The sequence below is a fragment of the Martes martes genome (genome assembly GCF_963455335.1).
Source record: "Martes martes genome assembly, chromosome: 12".
NCBI lineage: Eukaryota > Metazoa > Chordata > Mammalia > Carnivora > Mustelidae > Martes > Martes martes.
Window position 1 is genome coordinate 66,633,751 of NC_137900.1, and position 26,407 is coordinate 66,660,157.

Below are 26,407 nucleotides of genomic sequence, written 5' to 3' on the forward strand. Positions count from 1 at the left end.
AAGTTGCTTTGCTTTCAGAAGATTCATCTAGCAGCAGGGTGCAGAATGGTTTGCAGGAAAGAAAGGAGAGCTATAGAGGCTATTCAAGAGTATTGGCGGAAGGAGCTAATGCTGTGTGAAAAGAAGGAAGGATGAAGACAGAGAAAGTATACTAAGGAAGCCAACAGAACCTGATGAAAAGAGAGAGGTCCAAGATGGCATGAGAATTCTTGTTACAGGTGAGAGGGGATACCACTTTAGGGTATCTTTACATATTTTGAATTTAAGGGAATGAGATATAACAGGGAATTCCGGTTAGAAATTCCTGGCATTGCCATATTGGGCAAGGAACAAATTCAGGAGTCTACACCTTGGAAAATAGCCCTATGTCAGAGTATGCTAGATCTGGTTATTATCTCGCTATTTGTACCTTCTTTGAAGATGTGCCCACTGACAAATGTCATAATGGCTAGTACCTCGGGATAGTCCATTTATTCATTTATTCAGTAAATACTTATTGCTATGCTCATTCCTACCTCAGGGGTTTTGTACTTTTGTTCTCTCTGCTCGTAATGCTCTTCCCTTAGAAATTTGCATGATTCACTTCTTCATTCTCTGCTCAGGTGTCACCTCTTCAGACAGGCCTTAGTGACTAATCATAATCATTCTCTAATCCTTGACCCTGCTTTATTTTTCTACATTGCACTTGCCTCTACTTAAAAATATTATATTTATGTTTGTATATCTTATTGTCTATTTCCCCTACTGGAATGTAAATTCTTTGAGAGGAGGAGTTTTGCTGTTTTATTTACTGCTGTATTCTAAAGCTTCTATTGAACACTTAACTCAGAAATCTGGCCTTTGCTGATTGGACTAAGGGAGGGTGTAGAACAGGAGAAGGATGGGGAAGCAATCCATATAGTCTGAGCCCATTTGTGAGTTAAGAGATATAAAACACACAGATGATTAGAGCTGAAAGTCCTACCAGGTTCAGGCTACAACCTGTCACGGTAAATCAGAATCCCACCCATGCAGAAGTTACGGCACAGCAGAGGGAGAAGCTGGTATTGGGAGAGAAGGATGGAGCAGCTGTGAAGAGAGGAGCCCAGAGAAGAGCTTTTGGGCCCCAGAGGAAGGGAAGGGAGTAGCTACCCCAGCACTTTCCAGCAGCGCGGGCCAGCTGTACCTCCTGCAACTCAGCTCCTGGTTGGGTTCCTGTAGTTTCCAGCACAAACCCCTCACTTTGAGCTCCACGGAGTTTCTGTTCCTGACAACTGCATGCCCTCCGACAGCAACAGAATGTCCAACAGAACTTTCAATGAAGACAGAAAACGTTGTGTATCCGTGCTGTCAAATACAGTAGCCACTACCCACATACGGCCACTGAGCAGTCAGAGCACCTGAGACACTGACTTCTACATTCTACATCATTTTAATTAAAACCAGTATTCATACAGGGCAGGCAGCTGTCATATTGGACAACACAGCTCTGTGATTATTACCACAAAGGGTCAAAGACAAGAAGCACAATCAGTACAAGATAATGAAAGAACTGGGAAAAAAAAATCCCCCCAAACCCAAAACAACCATGATGATGTCCCAGAACTCAAGCAGAGCATATTGCACAGCACCAAAAATTAAAGAATGTTAAGGAGGATGAGTCTGGTAAAGTCCAATTGGTTAAAGTGTTACTGATTTTTCCGTGGGAAATACCTGGATTCAAGCAATAGGGGTTAAACAAATGAAACAATCTATTCAAAGGCAAATTTTCTAGCTACTAAAATAATGGAAAAAAGATTAAGGACATGGGAAGATGTTTATAATATAAAAGTTAAAAATCATAAAATAGCATGGTTCCCAATTTTATAACATATACATATTCCTAGATCTCCAGGTTTTGGGTTCATGGGTGATTTTTATTTTATCCTTTGGCATTTTTTAAATTATTGGAATTATCCACAAAGAACATACGTTTCTAATAATTATAAATAAAGGAGCAAAGGATATGCTTAACACAATAAAATGGCTACATCTTTTCAAGTTGCATTATAAACCAAAGTGATAGTAAATACTACAATAACTCCCTTTGAGACACACATTTTCAGATATCTTTTAAGGTTTATAACTGCAATTATAGATATGGTGGCCAAACAGCAGAGTCTGCTGGGTCTTCTTAGAGCCAGAAGAAGGTCTTTTCTGTGATGGATTAACCTAGATTTCCCACAGTCAAACATGGGACATGTTTAAAAGCTGTTTGGAACCCTCCTGCTTTGTCAGGCTGGATTTCTATGACGCTTTAACTTAAAGCAGTCTTTTAGGGACCACTAGATGGCTCTCTGTGCCTCCCACTGGGTGAAGACACACTGGATTAACTCAGGCATGGATTTATCATTCATTTTCAGGTATACACTGAAGCATTTCCTTATGTGTGAAACACTGTATGAGGTGACTCAAATTAATTCCTTATATAGCATCAAAACAAGAACAGCTCTCCATCTGAACCTATTAAATTCACAATATACAGAAGCAAATTCTTTGTTTAATGGAATCCCTGTTTAAGTACCTCTAGCTGGGACTGAACAAACAGAATTCTGCAGTTTGCCAGACTGTGATTCTGTTAGATGAAGACATGCCGGGCATCTCACTTTGTTTATGGAAGTAAAACACTTTTTATTTTAATTTTTAATTTTATTATTTTTTTAAAACATTTTTTATTTTTAATCTGGGGAGTATTAACCCAACTTTTGTTTGACTTGGCTTTGAGTTGAGGTTTTCAATACAAAAAATACCAATAGATTATATGTAGGTTTTGCAGCCATCAAGGTGTTTAACACAAAAAGTTCTGCTAATGACCACCCCTAGCTGAGAAGAGAGTAGTGACAACCCATTTCCAAGCCATTCTTAGGAATAGTACTGAAAGATCCAGACTGAGCCATTGTTTGGAACTATACAGACTCAGCCATTGGCAGAATGTTGAAAATATAAAGCTAGATTGCAAATACAAAGGAAAACACCACTTTTTAATACAGAAATACCATCAACTCAGAGTGCCCAAGTTTCAAAAAGCCCTGCCAACTCTGAGTTTTTAGAAAATTAAAAAAAAAAAAAAGATCTTCCTCTCTCCTGTCCTTTGATGTCAACACCTAGCTGGACTGACGGTAGGGCTTTCTTAAATTGTACCCTGTGGTTTCTAAAAATTTTTAACCATTAACCTTGAGAGAATAAAATATATCAAAATGTTACTCAAGGTTATCTGTGGACACCCATGGGGAGTAGTCCATATATATGCATTACTTTTATAACCAGAATAGCAACAGGCATGTAAAAAGTCCCTCAAAGTTGTATGCATCAAACAGTTTTGATATAGTCAGCATTCAGTAAAACACGGTTTGCCTTATGGGTATCCATTTTCTGTAAACCTCCATATATAATAGTGCTATTGTCTATAAACTTTTGAGCTAACATATGCCACAAGTCAGTTACATTAGTACAGATAAAGCCTCTATGAAACAGCAGAAACTTCTGAACCTTCAATCCATGTCAAATTAGTTTGCCCTCTCTAACAACCTCATTTCCCCCAAGAAGTCTAAAATGTCAGCTGGCTCATGGTTCTACTGTTCCTTAAGTTAAATTCCTGGGAGCCTCCTGGGAGAAATTAGCATAGTAGATAAAGCAAGAATTATGAGTTCCTCATACCAACGAATAGAAAGAAAACATTATTTTTTATCTCTGATCCAAAGAGCCAATCATTCACCACCAATACAAAGGAGCAACTAGTTGAAACTGGACTTCAAAGTTCACTTTTTTGCTAACAGAGTTTACATACACCTAAGCTGAGGCTGCGATTCAGTAAAATGGAACTCTAAATGGGGTTTCAAAACAGCAGTTTTCTTTGTTTTTCTAAGGGTTGGGGCAAGGGAATTGGATCTCCTAAGCTTGAATACACTGTGCATCTTGAAAATGCATATAGAGGGGCTCCTGGCTGCCTCAGGCAGTTGAGCATTGGACTCTTGGTTTTGACTCAGATCATGATCTCAGGGGTCCTGAGATAGAGCCCCAGGGCCAGCTCCGCTCAGCAGAAGTTTGCTTGAGATTCTCTCCCTCTTCCTCTGCACTCCACCCCTTCCCTGCCCCCGCTCATACCCTCCCTTTCTCTCTCTCTCTAGAATAAATAAATAAATCTTTTTTAAGAATTAAGAAAAAATGCATATAGAATTACTCTGGAGAGCAACCTGGAATATGTGAGTTCTTACTCTGATAATTTCAGTTTTTATTACTCTTGCCATGTCAACACTTTGTATCAAAAGAATGAGCATTATCATAATAAAAACACAGAGTGCTCTAGGTGCTATGCTTAGAACTTTGCATACATGGCGTCCTCCTCACCACAACTTTAGGAGATAGTCATATTTTATGGATCAAGAAATTGAGACATATTTCTCAAGGGAAGAGGTCTAGAGAGTTGTAAAGCTAAGAGTCAAATATAAGTCTGTGCTTCACAAAAGCCTCTTCTCTTAATTCCAGCTTTGTATTTCTTTCATTTATGTTACTCTTGTCTCATTTGCAAAGTAAAGGTAATAAATACTACTTGTCTTGCTCACCTCACAAAGTAATTGTGAGGATAAAATGAAAAACAGATGTGAAAGGACTCTGATAAATCTAAACATAATCTATGATTTATTTTTTCCTAAAATCTATATTTTCATATTGAAGCATCAAAAGCATTGGTGAGGAAATATAAAGGTGACTTATCTTCTTTCCCTTAAAAATTTTTAAATAATATTTTATTTATTTGAGAGAGAGAGAGAGAGAGAGAGATCATAAGTAGGCAGAGGCAGGCAGAGAGTGAGAAGGAAGCAGGCTTCCCACTGACCAGGGAGCCTGATGCTGGGCTTGATCCCAGGACCCTGAGATCATGACCCAGGCCAAAGGCAGACAGATGCTTAACCATCTGAGCCACCCAGGCGCCCCATTTCTCTTAATATTTTTAATTATGTAGGCAATACATACTTTTTTTTTAAGTAGAAGTGTGAAAAAAATAAATAAATAGAAGTGTGGATAAGGAAAAAATGGACTTCTATTTCCATTTTATAAATAAAATGGAATAAAATTTAGAAAATTTCCATTTTATAAATAAAATTCTGGACTTCATAGTTTCCAGGATCAAGGTCATACTTTATACAAATTATATAAATCTTTTTTCTATCTCTGTGTCAACATATTTTCATTTGAATGGGTATATAGAACTCCACTGTAAAGACATATCATGATTCATTTAAGTCAATTCCCATTACTGGTTATTTAGTATGAAATATGCTTTTAACAATCAAACTTGAAGTAGATTCTCTCTTATATCCTCTTTTCTGAGTTAATTCAAAAGCAGTGATGGATTCAGTCTGTTCTTGGGTTGTAGGCTAACAAATACATTGAATTTAGAAGGAGCTATTATAGTCTGTTTTTCTTCTTGGTGACTTCTCTTTTCCTAGAATGCATAGCTCTTCATGTACTCTATATGTTGTATACATTGTTTTCTACTTCACAAGACTGTTAGAAGGATTCTGTGAGCACATTTCTGAAGACCTGAAAAGCATAAATGCTACAAAAATATTTATGATTGAGTTTTTTCCTAAATCTGTGACTCAAATGAAAAACAATGGGGCATAATTCAGCCTGACTAAAAAAAGAAGTCATCCTGTTTCTTTACCACTTGAATCCTTAAAGGCTCATCTTTACCAGGAGACCATCCCTGGCCAGGCAGATACTAGCCTTTCAGCATCAGTATCTACCCCGACTGACACAATACAAGTCCAGGTCTGTATGATCAGCCTGCTCCCTCAATGCAGGAGATCACAGTGTCCCCTGAGAGTGACCAAATCTTACACATTCAGAAGGAGAACTGAAAATCTGGCTGAGGTGTTAGGTTGGGTTAAGGGAAGGGGAAGGTGAGAGCAGGGACAGGCAGCTGGCTTACTCCTAGTTCACCTATTCCCCATTGCTCTTTTCTCCCACTATCCCATAAAGAAAAGATCTGAGAAAGACAAATGAATGGCTTAATGATTCCCATTAGTTTGTTATTCATGCATTCACTCAAAAAGCAATGTGGCAGATGCTGAGATGTTCTTTCTCCCTTCATGCCTAGTTTTATAGATTCAGCATCACACTTCCGGTGTCCTACACTTCCTCTGCTTCTCTGTGTATGTGAGTGGCAGTAGCTAGAGTCGGCAGGACAAGAGACAATGAGAGTCTCATCTCTACATTTACTGATATCACCAAAATGAACAATACCTTGCTATGAGAGCCCCCTGCCCCCCCATTTCCTAGGACAATGGTACTCAGAGTAGCTGGTTTGCAAACTCTTATTATCTGTCAAGGATGAGATAAGGAGCTTTCCCCAGCCCCTAAAGATTATCTACTTATTTGACAGAGAGAGAGAGAGAGAGAGAGAGAAAGCGAGAGAGGGAACACAAGCAGGGGGAGTGGGAGAGGGAGAAGCAGGCTTCCTGCAGAGCCGGGAAGGAGCTTTTGCCCAGTATGAACCAACACCCTGCTTTTTTCATCAAGAAAAACTTCTGTGAAAATAGTATCAGATGAGCCAGATGGAGAAGCCATACTCTCAATGAACACTCTATTATTGTCAAGTTTGCTTACAGGATAAACTTCTAACCAATGTGAGAGACCAACATTTCTGAAAAACCCTGGGCATCTTACTGAGGCTTCGATGGCAATACGTAAGGGTCTAGAAACTGTCAGATGTGTCATAGTTGGAAATTTGCCCTCGGTATAGAAATAGTACCTGGCACACCTTCTATTTTGGGGCAAATGTGCAACATATTCAGGAGTCTAGTTCTTTTTTTTTTTTTCCTTTCCTTTTTTGGTGGAGGGTTAAACCTACTTTTTGTTTTTTCTCTAAAGAGAAAGAAAATGAGAGATTGGAGGGTAAGGTGGAGGATGAAGACATGATACTCTGTGAATCACATCCCAGTTTGATTGGTAACTACTAATGAGAATTAGTGAAAAATTAAGACTTGGATGATTCTTATCAGACCAACACTTCTCTACCAGTCGTTTGGCTAACACTATAAATTTTCCCAAAGTACTTCGTTTTTTTAATCTGATTCACAAAACAACTCTGTCGGATTGGTAAGTACCTTCTTTTGACAGATAAACAGAGATATTCAGAGATAGAGGCACTTGCCAAGATTACATGGCCAGTAAGAGGCAGAGGAAGGCTGAGAATCTTTTGACTGTTACTTAATGTGCCTCCCATTATATTGTGCCCTTTTAACCAGCGTGACTGGAATTTGACTGGAGGTATTCATGAAATAAAGTATAACGGCACAAAATCCATGGTGGATTCTGCAACACCCAAAGATAAAGTATTAAGGAATTAAACAATGAAACTGGTCTTCAGATGATGGAGATACTTAGTTCAGTTGATTCAATCATAAATTAACTCCAAAATGGAATAGTCAAAGAAGGTCAAGACCAAATATTCTCTATGATTACACTGTGGCAGGCACAAGAAAAGTGGGTGAGACAGATTAATTGCCCAGTGAATGTATCTGCTAACCTCTTCTGATCTATTCATCTGGGAAAAAATTTAAGTATTGTAAAAACAAACAAACAAACAAAATCCCCGAATTAAAAATAAAAACTTATAAATTAATCCCATCTCTGTACCTCAAGAGGAGACTGTAAAAGATCATTTCTAAGAAAAGTTTTGTATCACTTGACATTTAATTTGAAATCATTTATCTTCAAGTCAGCAACAATTAGGTGCTACTATCAGCCATTCATCATGAATTAACAGAAGAATATATTTCCCCCAGAGGACAGAAAGCAGTGCTTTCCAAGGAGCAAGTCAAGGAAAACCAATACAGTTGAGAGTAGATCTTTTAAAAATAAATGTCCTTTACTTGTCCCCTAACGCCACACCTAAGACATATACATTAGTCCCCCCTTATCCATGGGGGACACATTCCAAGACCCACAGTGAATGCCTGAAATCACGAATAGTACCTATACTATAAATACTGTATTTTTCCTATCCATACATACCCACGATGAAGTTTAATTTATAAATTAGGCACACTAAGAGATTAACAACAGTAATAACCAAATAAAACAATCATAACAATATACTGTAATAAAAATTATGTGAATACGGTCTGTTTATCGAAGTATCTATATTGTATTGCACTCACCCTCCTCCGATGATGATGTAAGATGAGAAAATACCTATCTGATAAGATGAAGTGAGGAGAAAGCCGAGAGCAGTCTGATCCAGCGAGAAGCTACTACCGACCTTTGATGCTACCAGAAGCTACTACTGACCTTTGACGCTACGTCAGGGGAGGAGAAATCATCTACTTCCGGGACCACCATTGCGGGCAAAACCTTGGCTAAAGCGGCACTACCAGCCTCCCCGACTTTCTGAAACTCCACATTATGCCATTGCTCTCATAAAAGCGAAAATCCCCTTCTGAACTTTTTCCATTAGGGAAAACAGGTGCTAATGTAAGTCTTTCCTCAACGCGAAGTGGTAGTACCCAAACTTTCGGAAAGCGGAGAATACGCTTCACTTTATGCCACTCCGGCTTATGAAAGATTTTATAGGACTGGTTTACTTTCAGATAGTGGGGGAAACCTGTGCCTTAGTGGTGTTATTGTTGCGGTCCCTACATCAGACAGAAGTGGCACTGTGCTAATAAATAGCCAAACTAATAAATAGGCTGGGGTATTTAGTACTGTGTTGTCAGAGAAAAGGGACCATCTCAGAACACTATATTTCCACTGGAATAAACATATTAATTAGCATATACGGCTCATGAGTCTGGCGAACTGTGGTTGGTATGTTCAACTGAAGTTAAAAACAGTAATACACACCAAAAAACACAACAAAACAAAAAAATTGTAATAGTCACTTTTTTAAATTTTTAAAAATATTTATTTATTTATTTGAAAAGAGAGAGTGTGTGTGTGTGTGTGTGTGTGCGCGTGTGTGCACATGCATGAGTAGCAGGAGGAGTAGAGGGAGATGGAGAAGTATAGAAGCAGACTCCCCGTTGAGCAGGGAGCCCAAGTGGCACTCAACCTAAGGACCCTGAGATCAACACCTGAGCGGGAATCAAGAGTCCATTGCTCAACTGACTGTGCCACCCAGGGAGGGGCCCTGAGTCCGTTTTTGATCGCATGGGTTTGGACCTAAGCTAATTATATTACTCCATTAACTCTGCTTAAGGGCATCAATATGGAATTAACTTGAAATATACATTTTAGAAAGAAATCTGTATCTGTCACTAACTGAGCAGGCAAATTTCAAGGAGTTAACTTTGGAGAAACTATACAAAAACCCTAGAAGAGAAGATAGTATGTATGGGATGGAAGAGAAAGAACAATTATAGGAACTTAATATAACTTAAATGTAACCGGATCCATATGCAGCATCATTACTTGAAGGTCGTGGGAACAGAAGTTAGAAGTAAGAAATTATCATTTTAATAAAATGAGTTAGCCTCAAGTGGAGGTTTGAGTGTAAAGTCAGAATTTTTTAGATGGAAACATGTTTTGATCCTATCCTATGTGGTAATGTTGTATGAAGCTTTTATTATGTAGTGATAATACATATGATTTCTGAAAGTGGGTAGTTTATTATCTTACAAGCTGATGGCCTTATGTCTTTGTTTCCAATAAATAGTTTAGTGAAATAAAACTATAATGCTTTCCTCAGGGTGTTGAACATTTCAGTGGTATCTCTTTCCATTCACGAGCTGTGGCAGAACACTATCAAAACCACTATTTATTAATTAAAACTTTCATATGAAGGAAATCCACAGCCCAAAAGAAAGTGAGAGAAAACACTATTGTCACTACTGCCCCAAGCAATTTTGATTTGTCTGAATAAGAGACACAATTTTATTTTACTTCGTTGTGTAGACAAGTCCACTTTCCTCTAGAATCCTTTTTTCAGGCACTAACCCGATCAATGTATTGGGTCACCGGGCAGTAGAATCCAATGAGAAAAGTGGCTAAATTAAACCACTTTTATTTTATGTATAAAATGACTCTGACATTCTTTTATATTTTGAAAGTTCTTTTTTTTAAAAAAAAATCACATCAGGGTATGGGAGAAAGGTCTGCTTTTTAGCAGACACAAGGGAAAGATCAGTTATTATTTTTGCTGAAAGCAGATTATGGTCATATGCTAAAACTATATATTATGGTGACTTCACATTGAGTTGGACATTCTTAATATACAACCTTATAGAATGACATGTAAATGATATACTGAAAGTAAAAAGTTAGATATGTTGGAATTTAAAATACAAAGATAAATGAGAGACCATGTCAGTTGGGCAAACAAGATCTGAGTTAATATAATAATCTCTCCCTTTGAAGATGTGTGTCATGAAAATAACAGTGACAACAGTGATTTAAAATACATTTCTGAATTGAAGTACAGAAGTAGATGTGCTTGGCGGCGTGTTCATTTTATTGGCAACTTGTAAGGGTTGTCGCCAGAAGACTGTTCCCACAGTGGTCATAAAGCTGTGAAGTTGTCTGATTCTAGACGCTGCTTCATGGTTTCTCTGGTCCCCTAGTTGTAATGTGCTGGATACTGCACAAATCCATCATGGAACACAATTTCCTTTCTAACTTAAGGAACACTAATTTGGGGGAAATTCTTGCTATTTAAGACCTGCTAAACAATCTACAAATGGAAAGGAGTCTGGAGAAAGTGAACACTATTGGCAACTTATGAAGTATTAGGTAATAAAGAAGCAATGATGAGAAGCACGTGATGCTGACTCTTGCATTTTGTTCAATCTGATTCTGCATATATATTAATAATGATGCACCCTATGGATGCAATTTCATGTTTATAACACTTTGGCCATTGGCAGCATTGTGCACCTGTGTTTTCCCTGCCTTCCCATCTGCTGCCTACAGTCATTCAGATTCAGGTGACGGAAATGTTTTAGATAAAAGTTAATTAGCCTGCACTCTGCAGATCAAATCTCTATAGTTCAGCATTAAATAGCAATCTTCTGGGCAACTGCTGAAAGTAGCGGGTGCCCAGCCTTCCTAAAATTAAAAATGTAAGATTCATTTTTCGAGAAAAAGAAATCTTTGATACTCTCGTGATATTTTATACAGATTCTACCAAACTTTTCACTTGTATTTGGCCTTACTCATTTTAGCTTTTATCTCTGTATATATATATATCAAAAGTGGAAGAAAAGAGATTAGAAATATTTTTTTCCTGCTAAAGGGATAGCGAAAGGATATGTAGAGTTAGAAATTCTCCAGCATCTGGACTCTTTTATTAGTACACTGACCAAAACTTTCCTTAGTTCCTCAATCTTTACCAGGGGGCCAACACAGATTACCTATTTGTTTCATAAATATTTGTGCAAGGCTTAATGAAGCTTGATATTTTGATTTAAAAAATGCACAAAATGCATTAAACTCCCATTGCTGAGAGGATCCTGCCCTCTCTTTAAATATGTACATTATTGTCAATAGTAAGTTCACAAATAGCTTATTTTATTGAAAATACATTCAATTTTTTAACCTATATAAACGAAAGCATTAAGATTCTTCTGTTTTTAGTCCTAAATCATTGAGACAGAAATGGGCTGAAAACAGCTACTGCATACAGCCAGTCTCTGAGCCCACATCAGTAGGGACCAAAAAACCCAATCCCAAATGAGTCCTCCCCTCGATTTTTTCGCTACCAGATATTAATTCTAATGTATTTCAATGCCCAAGGGCAATTAACCGCCCTTCTTTACTATGGCTTCCGTACTATTGCAGATTTCCTGTTTACTCATAGGAATTCAGAGGGATTTTTTTCTCCGTACACCACCGCCCAAGCCTCAGGCACACCTTCTAAAGAAGTCAGAGCAGATGCAGCTCTTCCTGCCTCATGCTCACTTCCTCTCGGGAGTTAAAGACTCTAGCATCGTCAGGAATCTCACATCCCCATCCCCCGAGCTCATCTTTAGAAAATCGATTGCTCTCCACGCTCCTGAACTTTGACTTCTACTTCCCTCCGGCGTCCACTAGGTTTTCCCAGCTCGTCAAAACATGAGTATTTTTTTTTTTCGCTTATTTCCCCCCACTTCCTTTCTTCTATCTGCTACCCCTGCCTCTTATTTCTGTCCGCACTTAACACTGTCTTATTTTACTTTTACTGAGGCTCTTCAAACAACCATCCATGGACATGGTCCGATCCTTAAACAGTAATCAAAGTTGTAAAGCCCCAAGTCCCTCCAGACTTCACCCTTCCTCTTTCTCCCCTCCTCCCCTCCATAAAGGTCCCGGCCCCCAAGCGGCGCCCCCTCCTCTCACCTGACTCTCCCGCGGAAACTCGTGGCGCACGATGCTGATCACCGGAATGTGCAGAACGGAGCTGACCAAGTCAAGCTCCATCATCTCACCCTGGCTCTGGGGGAAGGCGAGCAGCGCCGACACCCCTTGCACCACCACGGTGTGGCACACGCTCTGCAGAAAGGAGAAAGGGTCACTGCTCCACGGCGAGCTTGGGGAGGAGAAGGGCAGGAGCGGCAGATCGCCCAGGCCCGCCTCGATGGCCATCACGACTTCCAAAGACAGGTTGTAGGGCAGCAGACCTTCCACGCGGTTCAGGTTGTCCACGGCGAAGAGGAGGGCGTCCCGAGGCCACAGGGTCTGGGCCCCGGCGCCCTCCCCGGGCTTCCGGGCACGCGGCGGGCCCCGGCCATGCAGAGCGCTCCCCAACCAACGTGCGCCCGGCGAGGGCGCCGGGGGTCGCCAAGTCCCTGGCTCGGGCTCATCCCTCTGGGCGCCTGCCCGGCTGCCGTCCGGAGCGCGGCTGGCGACGCGGGGGGCCGTGGTCCAGGGCTGCAAGTGCACCGCGCCCACCCTCACCGCGTGCCCGATGCGCTTGAGGATCTGGCAGGGCTGCGGGTGCGAGGAGGAGCCGGGCACCCCGGCCAGCACCAGAGCGCAGGGCGGCGGCAGCAGCAGACAGACCCTGCTCAGCAGCCACCACAAACTCAGTCTCCTCATTACTGAGACCCGCAGGGAGAAAGCGCGCCCCCTCCTGCGCCCGGCTCGCCCCCCTCCAGCCGCTGCCTAAGGTCTCCGCCCCCAGGTCCCGCGGGCAGCTCACTCTACGGTGCCGAGCGCTCCCAGGAGCCGAAGCGGTCTCCGGGCCATCCAAGTTGGAGCCTAGCGCACCCGGGTCCCTCCGCCTCGCATCCTCCGCCCGCCCGGTCCCTGCGCGGAGCCGTGCAGGCGGGCGGGCCGGCGCCGGTCACCCGCGGCTTGGGCGCCCGGTCCCTGCTCTCCCCATCTGCAGGGCGGCTCGGGCACTGCGTCTGGTCCCGCGGCTGGGCTGGAAAGCGCCGGAGTTCCTAGGGGGACAACGCGACCCAGGAGGCAACGCGCTCACTTGGATTCTTTTCTTTTCCTTTTCTGCCCAGGCGAGACCCACTTATTTCCTTAGGGTCGCGCAGGAGGCAGCGTTCACGCCCGGAGTGCGAAGAAGAAGCCAAATCCTCCTTGCTCCACCGTCCGCCACCCTCTGGCGGGCCCCCCCGGCACTGGCTTCATCTTTCTTCCTGTCTCGCTACTTCCTCTTCTCCTTGCTTCGCTCCTCTTTCCGCCCAGTCGCCGCCGCCGCCGCCGCCGCCTGCTTCCTCGGAGGAGCGACGCGACTGGCCAGCAAAGGGTGGTTCTGCTCGGAGCGCAAAGTTCTCCCCGCCTCAGCCGGCGCCTCCCTGTTGCTGAGCCCTGGCGCCAGCCTGTCGCTTGGCTGCGCTAAACGCCCACTGATGGTGAGATTCCCGGGTGGCGCTTCCCGCGCCCCTGGAAAGTCTGCTCCCCCAAAGGCGCCGGGGCTTGGTTTGCGAAATTCCGTGAGACTCGCGAGGGCGAGGGCGAGGGCGAGGGCGAGGGCGAGGGCGAGGGCGAGGGCGAGGGCGAGGGCGAGGGCGAGGGCGAGGGCGAGGGCGAGGGCGAGGGCGAGGGCGAGGGCGAGGGCGAGGGCGAGGGCGAGGGCGAGGGCGAGGGCGAGGGCGAGGGCGAGGGCGAGGGCGAGGGCGAGGGCGAGGGCGAGGGCGAGGGCGAGGGCGAGGGCGAGGGCGAGGGCGAGGGCGAGGGCGAGGGCGAGGGCGAGGGCGAGGGCGAGGGCGAGGGCGAGGGCGAGGGCGAGGGCGAGGGCGAGGGCGAGGGCGAGGGCGAGGGCGAGGGCGAGGGCGAGGGCGAGGGCGAGGGCGAGGGCGAGGGCGAGGGCGAGGGCGAGGGCGAGGGCGAGGGCGAGGGCGAGGGCGAGGGCGAGGGCGAGGGCGAGGGCGAGGGCGAGGGCGAGGGCGAGGGCGAGGGCGAGGGCGAGGGCGAGGGCGAGGGCGAGGGCGAGGGCGAGGGCGAGGGCGAGGGCGAGGGCGAGGGCGAGGGCGAGGGCGAGGGCGAGGGCGAGGGCGAGGGCGAGGGCGAGGGCGAGGGCGAGGGCGAGGGCGAGGGCGAGGGCGAGGGCGAGGGCGAGGGCGAGGGCGAGGGCGAGGGCGAGGGCGAGGGCGAGGGCGAGGGCGAGGGCGAGGGCGAGGGCGAGGGCGAGGGCGAGGGCGAGGGCGAGGGCGAGGGCGAGGGCGAGGGCGAGGGCGAGGGCGAGGGCGAGGGCGAGGGCGAGGGCGAGGGCGAGGGCGAGGGCGAGGGCGAGGGCGAGGGCGAGGGCGAGGGCGAGGGCGAGGGCGAGGGCGAGGGCGAGGGCGAGGGCGAGGGCGAGGGCGAGGGCGAGGGCGAGGGCGAGGGCGAGGGCGAGGGCGAGGGCGAGGGCGAGGGCGAGGGCGAGGGCGAGGGCGAGGGCGAGGGCGAGGGCGAGGGCGAGGGCGAGGGCGAGGGCGAGGGCGAGGGCGAGGGCGAGGGCGAGGGCGAGGGCGAGGGCGAGGGCGAGGGCGAGGGCGAGGGCGAGGGCGAGGGCGAGGGCGAGGGCGAGGGCGAGGGCGAGGGCGAGGGCGAGGGCGAGGGCGAGGGCGAGGGCGAGGGCGAGGGCGAGGGCGAGGGCGAGGGCGAGGGCGAGGGCGAGGGCGAGGGCGAGGGCGAGGGCGAGGGCGAGGGCGAGGGCGAGGGCGAGGGCGAGGGCGAGGGCGAGGGCGAGGGCGAGGGCGAGGGCGAGGGCGAGGGCGAGGGCGAGGGCGAGGGCGAGGGCGAGGGCGAGGGCGAGGGCGAGGGCGAGGGCGAGGGCGAGGGCGAGGGCGAGGGCGAGGGCGAGGGCGAGGGCGAGGGCGAGGGCGAGGGCGAGGGCGAGGGCGAGGGCGAGGGCGAGGGCGAGGGCGAGGGCGAGGGCGAGGGCGAGGGCGAGGGCGAGGGCGAGGGCGAGGGCGAGGGCGAGGGCGAGGGCGAGGGCGAGGGCGAGGGCGAGGGCGAGGGCGAGGGCGAGGGCGAGGGCGAGGGCGAGGGCGAGGGCGAGGGCGAGGGCGAGGGCGAGGGCGAGGGCGAGGGCGAGGGCGAGGGCGAGGGCGAGGGCGAGGGCGAGGGCGAGGGCGAGGGCGAGGGCGAGGGCGAGGGCGAGGGCGAGGGCGAGGGCGAGGGCGAGGGCGAGGGCGAGGGCGAGGGCGAGGGCGAGGGCGAGGGCGAGGGCGAGGGCGAGGGCGAGGGCGAGGGCGAGGGCGAGGGCGAGGGCGAGGGCGAGGGCGAGGGCGAGGGCGAGGGCGAGGGCGAGGGCGAGGGCGAGGGCGAGGGCGAGGGCGAGGGCGAGGGCGAGGGCGAGGGCGAGGGCGAGGGCGAGGGCGAGGGCGAGGGCGAGGGCGAGGGCGAGGGCGAGGGCGAGGGCGAGGGCGAGGGCGAGGGCGAGGGCGAGGGCGAGGGCGAGGGCGAGGGCGAGGGCGAGGGCGAGGGCGAGGGCGAGGGCGAGGGCGAGGGCGAGGGCGAGGGCGAGGGCGAGGGCGAGGGCGAGGGCGAGGGCGAGGGCGAGGGCGAGGGCGAGGGCGAGGGCGAGGGCGAGGGCGAGGGCGAGGGCGAGGGCGAGGGCGAGGGCGAGGGCGAGGGCGAGGGCGAGGGCGAGGGCGAGGGCGAGGGCGAGGGCGAGGGCGAGGGCGAGGGCGAGGGCGAGGGCGAGGGCGAGGGCGAGGGCGAGGGCGAGGGCGAGGGCGAGGGCGAGGGCGAGGGCGAGGGCGAGGGCGAGGGCGAGGGCGAGGGCGAGGGCGAGGGCGAGGGCGAGGGCGAGGGCGAGGGCGAGGGCGAGGACGCTGAGCCGCGGAGAATTCCGAATGCGGACGTACCTGAGGAATCTGAAATCCAGTGGTTCGCGGGGCTGGGTTCTAAGAAGCTGGGACTTTAACGAGTAACGAGCTTCTCTTCCATGTGGCGCTTTAAAGGTTTTTCTCGCTAAGGGCACCAAAGCCAGAATCATTTACACATTTAATCTCCTTGGCTTCCTTCTCTCGGGCACGTGGGCCTTTGCGGCTTTTAAGGATTCCTCATGTTTTTAGCGTCTCAGAAGTAGATAAGTGGATTTGAAGCAATTATTTGACCAAGAAATTAAAGAGCTTCAAAATACTTTTGGAGTTTCAAGCACGGTCAACAGCAGTTTCTAGTTTAGACCGAGAGCCCTCCAGATCACTATTTCTAGTAAGTTCTTTCATTTGTAAGGTAATGCAGTGAAGTCAGTGGTTTAGGATTTGGTCTCTTCCTCCAGGACCTGAATCTGAAATTAGAAACCAAAGAGAGGGTTAAGGGCAGGCCTGTGGTTTCCACGCGTGCAGATTTATTTTATGCCTTGGTATCCTTTAGAAGGAGATTAGAGACACATCCTTGGGGTAAGCAAGACTGGGGACCTGCTGTTCTGAATTTCAGTACCACTTCAGGAGAACCGTGACCTTGGCGAATTATTTCACCTGACCTTGCCCTGCTGTTTGGAGCTGCTAAATTGTTATGCAAATACAGCTAGCTTTTAACTCTGGAGGGCTGTTTTGATTCATGAGCTAAAGTTTCCATCATGCTTTAAATCTTTGGGATGAAGAAGCTCTCGCTGAATAAAATTCCCAAGAAGGTTGCAAAGTGAATGCTGTTTTCCTCAAAACAGACCTTTAAAGGCATCTCAGAACAAAACTTTCCTGACAACCAGAATAGCTGCTGCAAGCCTGGGGTGCCAGAAAAGAAAAGGAGTGAAAATCATAATAAAAGATGAACCTCAAGGGAAGGGGTCCCTTCTGAAACCCTACAGAGCATCCCAAGCATGGATGCTGGAAATTCTTGCTGGCTTCAGAGGATTCCACTGATTGGGGACCGAATAAGAAAAGTATAGAATTTCGTGGTCCTTGCATTGCAGGAAAACTGGGACTCTATTAATTGTGTAGTAAGAAGATATGCTTCTGTGTGTGTGTGTTTGTGTGCATGCATTAGCGAGTGTGACATTCCAGACGATGACCGTGCCCTAGAGTGGTTATCTTAGTACTTGGCATTACATACATGTTCAAATCAGGTCCTCAATAAAATAGATGGTGATGAAGAATAGATGGGTCTGTGGGTTAATTTGATCCTACATTCTTTAGGTCTCTCAAGTCCATGACCACCTTGAGGGACCAGCTGAACTGCCTGTTCACAGGAGGGGATGATACCCAAGGTTCTAAGGATCGTGCTCCACCAGCTCATGATAAAACTATAGCTAAATCTTGCAAATACTGAGTGTTCACCATGTCAAACAGCCCTTCCTTCCTGTACTTCATCTTTTGTTTCTTTCCTGGGCTTTTTGATGATGATATACTGTCTCCCTTTCCATTTTCTTTTGCTGCTTGTTTCTGTTTATCCATGTCACTGTCATCTGAGTGTCTCTGACATGATTCTTTTCTCTCCTTTCCTCACATCTCCCTTTCTCTTTTCCCTTCCTTCTTCTCCTCCTTTTCCATGTTTCAATGGACATAATGTTGAGAGCTCTTTTAGATTCAGTCATCAGTTCAACAACCATTTATTAAGCTCCTACTCTGTGCCAGGCATTGCTGCAGAACTGTCCTCGGGATAGATAAATAAATTCCAGATCAGAGAAATTGAGAGTCCCCCCCCCCCACAAACCACATATTTAATGAGTGAACAAAATGCTGACATTGAGCTTATATTCCAGTGGGAGAGAAAGACAATAAAGCATACAAAGAAGTAAATGTAGGAGATATTAGTTGATGCTAAGAAGAAAAGTAGATCAGCAAAGGGGAATCATTAGGAGAATAGGTTGTAATTTTAGATAGCAGAGCCAGGGTAAACTCCTCTGAGAAGAAAACTTTTGAATAAAGAGTTAAACAGAGGCGGGGGGGGGGGGGGAGGGTAATTATATAAACATTCAAGACAAGAATTTCCAAGTAGAGGAAACAACAAGGGCAAAGGCCCTGGGGCAGGGTGTTTCTGGCATATTTGAGGAATAGTGAGGGGTCCAGGGGTACCTGGGTGGCTCAATAGGTTAAGTATCTGCCTTTTGCTCGGGTCAGAATCTCAGGGTCCTGGGATTGAGCCTCTCCTCAGGCTCTCTACTCAGTGGCAAGTTTGCTTCTCCCCCTCCCTCTCCCTCTGTGATCTCTCTCGCTCTCAATCTCTCTCAAATAAATAAATAAAAATCTTAAAATAAAATAGTGAGGGGTCCAGGGTTGCTGGAGCAAAATGCTCTAGGGTAAGTGCAGTGACAGGTCAAGCCAGAGAAGCAATGAGGAGATGACAGATAATGTAAGCCAATGAAGAATTTTGGCTTCTACTCTGAAGGGAATGAGAAGGTATGGGGGCAGGTGTTAAGCAGAAGAGTGACAGGATTTATGTTTTAACAGGACTACTCTAGCTTCTCTATTGATAATAGATGAAAGGTAGGCAAAGGTAGGAGTCAGGACACCAGATATGAGGCTGTTGGCAATAATCCATGTGAGAGAGGACATTACTGTCAAATCATAAAAGCACTTTATCAGATTAGTGTTAATTATTTCCATTCTATAGGATAGGATATTATATTTGAGAAAAGTTGAGTTATTTGCACAAAGTCATTGCATAGTGAGTGGCAGCATGAATTCGAGATTCTAAGTTCATCCCAGCTGCATTCTTGGTAGCAAGAATCAGCCAAATTTCAAAATTGGCTCACCCAGAGAAGATGAAGCTCTTTTTATTACCAAATTCTAAATGAGAACTACTGATCTAAGAACCCATGTTGGAGAGTCAAATAAACAAAAACAAATCCAAATGCTCACAATTTAAAATGTGCTTTTGTGCACATCTGTGCTTTCTGGTACCAGTAACCAGTAAACTAAAAGCTGAGATATTCTGGAGGTAGCCCAGGAAAGGCTGCCACGAAGGATGCTGTGGGAGTCAGAAACTTGGATTCTATTTTCAGCACCGTTTCCCTATGGGTGCAACATTTAACCTCCTGAAGCACAGATTCCTTCTTTGTACTGGGGTTGTGGTGACAGCTCTTGGCAGTTGTCTACACGGCAGTGTGTGGACTCCTGTGAACCCTTTTCAAGTTCCATGGGAGTGGGAGGTTTTCTGTAGGCCTTTTGGTTCAGTCACATATTTATAAAGGCTTGGGAAATTACCTTTTTTCTTTCTTTTTTGCCTGACGGATTTCAAGTTCTACCCATATTTAGCTTTGTTTGTGTAGATGGGCAAGAATATTAAATGCCATGTTCCTATCTCCGGGTCAGCCTTTTATGCGATATTAGCAATGGAGGTTGTTGTTGTTGCTGTTTTTATCAATATTCAGATGAAAAAAGTGCTCACCTCTAGCTAATAATTCCCTAAGCCCAAATTGTGCCCTCTCCCACATCAATTCTTGTCTCTATTGCCAGAGACCCTGTTGTTATGGGAATCCTCCTGGGTAAAAACAAGCAAACAAAACAAAGGAACAAACAAAGAAAAAACAGAAACAGAATCATAAATATAGAGAACAAAGTGGTGGTTGTCACAAGGCAGGAGGTTGGAGGGTCAATGAATGAAGTAGGTGAAGGGGACGAAGAGGCACAAACTTCCAGTTATAAAATAAATAAGTCACAGAGATGAAAAGTACAGCATAGGAAATATAGTCAATAATACCATAATAACATTGTGTGGTGACAGATGGTAATTACCCTAGTGGTGAACATTGTGTAACGTATAGAATTGTGGAATTATTGTGTTGTGCTCCTTAAGCTAATATAACATTGTATATCAACTATACTTAAATAATAAACATTTTAAAAAATATGTGGAGTTGGTAGAGAAGCGATGGTAGCAGAATTGGAGGATGGAATGAATCACAGAAAAATCGGGTCAACTTTGAGGAGCAGACCCTAAGGGCCAACCTATCTAAAGCCTAATCATTCTTTTTTTGTTCCCCCAATTTAAAAAAAGCCTATATTCACTTGATACCTTGTAACACTGTTCTGATATTCTACTTATTAGGTATTATTTTTGTCACTAGTCATTCTCTTCGAAAAATACAAGTAACTTTTGTGATTATGGGGTTATTAGGATAAATTATTTAATCCTGATTATTGTAAAATTAATTAATATCCTATTGGGAATTTCTTTTTGATAGGGGGAAGGCATTCATTTTGCCTTAGAAGGGGATTTAGGGACATAAGAAAGGACTAGGTAGGATTTCACTAAAGGAATTTTAGGCAACCCAAGGGACTGGAATAAGAGAAAAGGAGCATTGGGAGCTAGGAAAATGGTGCAAAGAAAGGGAAGCAAAAAATGAGATGTCTTGTCTATTTCAAATAATGCTCAGTCTTTGCTGTGACACTGGAAAATATAAAGGGAAATGTTTCCTCCTTTGTACCATATGATCTCCTACACCCAGGAAACCAAATTCAGGCCAGGACTATTACCTATCAACAAATTAGGAACGGCCAATACTTGTTTGCCTTTCAGCTCTGAGAAAGAACACTGTGGTATCCTCAGTCTAGTTATTGTCAGGGGAGTAAGTTATCAGTTGTGACAAGTGCGTGGCCTTTTCAACATCTACCAGGATTATTGGCTGAGTGTTTGGATTTCCGAATTCTTCTCCTAAACCACACACTACAGGAAACTCAGATAGGACTTGGAAAGGCCAATGTGGCAGTCTCTCTCTCTCTCTCTCTCTCTCTCTCACTCTCTTTTTTTCCCCTTTGGTAATTATCATTCCAATTTAGTGTTTATCCAAATGAGTTTTGGAATAAAACTTGGCCCATCACAGACCACAACATTTTTAAAGGACTTTTTTTGTGCCCAGTTTGTAGCACAAATTTTAGAGCTGTAGCCAAAGAATTGGGGACTTTTGCAAAGGCTATTTGCCTTCATGGTTCTCATGCCTTACATCCGGAAAAGCATTTTTTTTTTTTTTTAAAGAAAAACAATTTTTGTTTCTTTAGAAGGAGGCTTTAAGGAAGGGATTTTTTTTTTTTCATTAGAAGACAAGAAATATGAAATCTTTATCATTCTAGAGCTTATTATCTTAAATGACTTCTACATGTGGGACAGTTTACACGCATGATCTTTTAATTTTATGATCCAATAGACTGTGTTATCCTTATTTTATAGATGATGAAACTCATGCTTGGTGAGGTTGAGTCATTTGCTAAGAATGGGGAAGCAAAACAGATTTGATCCTCTGAATCCAAAGTCCAAACTCTTTTCATTTCCACTTCCAAGTTTGAATGGAAGCATGATGGTCAAGCCTGACTGGCACTAGAAACACTATCTAGCTAATGTACAGGGATGAACATAATCATAAAGTTACTTGATTACCATTGTCAGAGTATGTAAGTGCCAACTCTAGACATTTTATTATATTTTTAAAAAGATTTTATTTATTTGACAGAGAGAGACACAACGAGAGAGGGAACATAGGTAGGGGGAGGGGGAGAGGAAGTAGCAGGCTTTCTGCCAAGCAGGGAGCCCAATGTGGGGCTCAATCCCAGGACCCTGGGATCATGACCCGAGCCCAAGAGAGAAGCTCAATGACTGAGCCACCCAGGTGCCCCAAGACTTCTACCTTGATCAAAAGATTGAACAGTTTGGATGGTATAAGCTAGATCACTCAAAATGGGTTTGGATATATATGTCATATTTTCATGTGTGAACTTCTGCTGAGCAGTTTTCCTCCATGCCATTTCTAGGTGCTACCATTGATGCAGACAGAAAAAAAAAAAATCTCATGATTATGCTGAAGGAGAACCTTCTGAGAACTGAACCTCTCTTTGAAATAAGGGTTAGTCATCTAGAAATTGTTACCAAAATAGAAATGACCTCTTCCAGAATTTGAAATCCCCTCAAAAATACACTATCCCTTTTCTTTTGGTGTGCCATCACTGGGTTAGAAAAATCATTTGGAGGTGCCTGGGTGGCTCAGTGGGTTAAGCACCTGTCTCTTGATTTCAACTCAAGTCATGATCTCAGGATCATGGGATGGAGCCTTGTATGGGACACTGTGCTCAACGGGGAGTCTGCTTGAGGATTCTCTCCTTCTTCTACCACCCCTCTCACCCACTCACATGCACACATGTGCCTTCTCTCTCTCTCTCTCAAGTAAATACATAACTTTTTAAAAAAATATCAGTTGGGCCCTACCTCCAACAGTACTATCATTGCAGGGTAGGCTACGGAGAGTAAACTGAGCAAGACTGAGACAGAGCAGCAATGATTAGCTTGTGATCACATGGAACTCTACCAAGAACTCAATGGGAAAACATTTCATCCATCAAGAATGCTCGTCTAATGATTAAGATGAGGCAGGTTGGGGCGCCTGGGTGGCTCAGTGGGTTAAAGCCTCTGCCTTCGGCTCAGGTCATGATCCCAGGGTCCTGGGATCGAGCCCCGCATCGGGCTCTCTGCTCAGCAGGGAGCCTGCTTCCTCCCCTCTCTCTCTCTGCCTGCCTCTCTGCCTACTTGTGATCTATGTCTGTCAAATAAAGAAATAATAAAAAAAAAAAAAAAAAAAAAAAAAGATGAGGCAGGTTGAAAACAGTAAGTACTATAGTCCAGAACAGGATGACACCTCTTTGAAGACCTTTATGCTTTCCCACAGAATTTTTTCCATTCTCTGTCATGTCAAAGAGAGTAGACATATTAATATATTTATCTGGTTTTAAATCAGTAATGAATAGCTGATGCCTGAGGCAGAGAGTCAATAAATGATAGCCCACGGTTCCACAGCTTAAGGCAGACACAGAACTACACCCCCATTTCTCCTAAAGCCATCAAAATGGGAAAACAACACCTACTATGATGACTGCATCTTGTGGAGCTGGTGGGGTGGAGGCTGGTGTTTCTTCTGTGATGTGCTCAGGCAAAAAGACCCCTGTTTAGTTCTGACATTTGATGCCCTTCAGGTTAAGGGCTGAGCTTTTCTGATAATGAAAACACTTGCAGCCCATTTGTTTCTAATGACCATATCTGTCTTAATCCTCATTCATATTTTTTAACTGGGAGATATGGAATTTCCTCCCATCTTGGTATGGCTCTTTCCTAAAGTTCTTCATCTGGTTGGCGGCACGGTCATGTTTCTGTGGAGTTTTGAAATGGTCTTCAGCAAAAGCAATCTTCTTTTCCATTGTACTAGCTATTCAATCTTCCTCTTTAAGCCTCCCTACTAGCTCCCTGCTGCTTTCTAAATCAAGCTGTGATTTTCCTGGTTTATCAGCCTCTCCATCATGAGGTTTAAATTTGCTATTATGGATTTTTTTTTTTTTAACTAGTATCTTCCCCAGTGCCAAAATACATCATTTTCGTTCCAGAAGTGGGTGGCCAGGAACCTCTTCCTGGCAGGATCCACAGTTCGTGGTGCGGGCATCTGTGTGTGGGGGGGATGGCTAGGGGAGATTCCCTATTGTTTGTTTGCTTTGGCATCCACAGTTTTCAAGTGACTACAATGTCTACAGGTTGCCCGGGCATTATTTCATTCTGATTCTGCTCATACCAGTGAGTCTTCTTTGTCTTCCTAGTCGAGGGATATGGCTTAAAGAAATGAAACTAGCCAATGAAATCTTTGACTATTTTTCACCAGATCAGAAAAATATGGTAATTAGAGTATGAGTATAGCAGAAAAGGCTTTAGCCTTGTATTTACATATGATATGATGTAAGATGTAATATATGTATAATAAAAATATAATTTAGCAATATGTATAAATTAAATCCGTCTCAATTCTGCATTCCCCTGTAGTAGTACTATGATCTCATGCTAGGGTAGCATGTATTTACCTAGTCTTTGACTTGGGGCTTGACTAAATCACTGCTTTGATCAATGGGATTTTCAGTGGGCTTGATGCAAATGAAGGCTTGCAAGGTGCTTGCACAGTTGAGCTTGTTTTTTCTCTCTCTCTCTTTCTTTCTTTCTAGCTTCTTTTCTTGAGTTCCTACCTTTCACCCACTGAAGAACATTCTTTGAATGGCTGCTGGTTCAAGGACCATGAGAGGTTTATAAAACAGACCTGGACCCAACTGCAGGTGGTAGTGAGTCCAACTGACCTCAGCTTTGATCAGCTGAGCCCTAGTAAACTATATTCTGGTGAGTGACAAATAGATGCTGTATTTTAAGTTGCTAAGGTTTCCTTGGTATTCATTTTGCAGCAAAGTGATTGAGACACATGTATAAATCTGTGGGAACAAATTTAATTAGATGTATCTTGTTCATTTTTAGGAGAAATATTCCAAAGATAAGGCAGAGATTTATGGGTTAAGAAAAAAACCTCAAATGTCTCCGTAGTATATTCTGGGGAAACTTTACATTCAGTCTAAGCACTTACATTTACTTCTATGTCCTTGCATAGTGAAGATTCACACTCTTTGCGTGACCCAACACAATGAAGACCTTCAACCATCATGAAATTGAATATACTCAGCATGTACTTATGAAAAAAACATTCCATGTATTCACACGGTGCCTAGTATAAATGGTATCAAGTTTAAAATGCTCACATCCTGTCCCAAAGTCATCTTAAAATAACAAATACTTTACTTGCGTTTTTCAAATAGCATGAAGAGATATACATACATACTATTACATGAATAGTAATATTTTAAAATTTTCATCTTTCCCATTAATTTCCTTTCTTTACTGAAAGGGCTTTCACATTTCTTTTATCCTAAATTGTCCCTAAAATCTGCCAGCCTATCCTTGTTTGAAGGTTTCCTTAGTATTAGCCTGTTTTCTCCCAGTTTTTTCTCAGCCTCTAGTTTTCTTCCTTGTTCTGCATAACAAAACTGGGGGCTTCATATTGCCTGATTTCAAGCTTTACTACAAAGCTGTGATCACCAAGACAGCATGATACTGGCACAAAAATAGACACATAGAGCAGTGGAACAGAGTGGAGAGCCCAGATATGGACCCTCAACTCTATGGTCAAATAATCTTCAATAAAGTAGGAAAAAATATCCAGTGGAATATAGACAGTCTCTTCAGTAAACGGTGCTTGAAAAATTGGACAACTATGTGTAGAAGAATGAAACTTGACCATTCTCTTACACCAAACACAAAGATAAACTCGAAATGGATAAAAGACCTCAACGTGAGGCAGGGATCTATCAAATCCTAGAGGAGAACATAGGCAGTAACCTCTTCAACATCAGCCACAGCAACTTCTTTCAAGACATGTCTCCAAAGGCAAAGGAAACAAAAGTGAAAATGAACTTTGGGGACTTCATCAAGATCAAAAGCTTCTGCGCAGCAAAGGAAACAGTCGACAAAACAGAGGCAACCCACGGAATGGGAGAAGATATTCGCAAATGACACTACAGATGAAGGGCTGATATCCAAGATCTACAAAGAACTCCTCAAACTCAACACACACAAAACAGATAATCAAGTCAAAAAATGGGCAAAAAACATGAACAGACACTTCTCCAAAGAAGACATACAAATGGCTAGCAGGCACATGAAAAAATGTTCATCATCATGAGCCATCAGGGAGAGTCAAATCAAAACCACATTGAGATACCACCTTACATGAGTTAGAATGGCCCAAATCGACAAGACAGTAAACAACAAGTGTTGGAGAGGATGTGGAGAAAGGGGAACCCTCTTACACTGTTAGTGAAAATGCAAGTTGGTGCAGCCACTTTGGAAAACAGTGTGGAGATTCCTTAAGAAATTAAAAATAGAGCTCCCCTGCAAATGCACTACTGGGTATTTCCCCCAAATATACAGATGTAGTGAAAAGAAGGGCCATCTGTACCCCAATGTTCATAGCAGCAGTGGCCACAGTCACCAAACTGTGGAAAAAGAACTAAGATGCCCTTCAACAGATGAGTGTATAAAGAAGATATAGTCCATATATACAATGGAATATTATGCCTCCATCAGAAAGGATGAATATCCAACTTTTGTATCAACATGGACAGGACTGGAAGAGATTATGACTGAAATAAGTCAAGCGGAGAGAGTCATTTATCATATGGTTTCACTTACTTGTGGAGCAGAAGGAATAACATGGAAGACATTGGGAGATGGAGAGGAGAAA

At 44.9% G+C, this 26,407-nt stretch overlaps 1 protein-coding gene across 2 annotated transcripts in view; it reads right to left on the reverse strand.

The window, feature by feature from the left end:
• Positions 1-13,032, reverse strand: part of GRIN3A (glutamate ionotropic receptor NMDA type subunit 3A) — a gene marked incomplete at both ends in the record, with an annotated part of 149,924 nt that extends 136,892 nt beyond the window's left edge. For both annotated transcript variants that reach the window (XM_080820500.1, XM_080820499.1), the window contains one exon: positions 12,334-13,032. In XM_080820500.1, the coding sequence (XP_080676626.1) occupies positions 12,334-13,032 (699 nt within the window). The remainder of the gene's footprint in view (positions 1-12,333) is intronic.
• Positions 13,033-26,407: the final 13,375 nt, after the last annotated feature.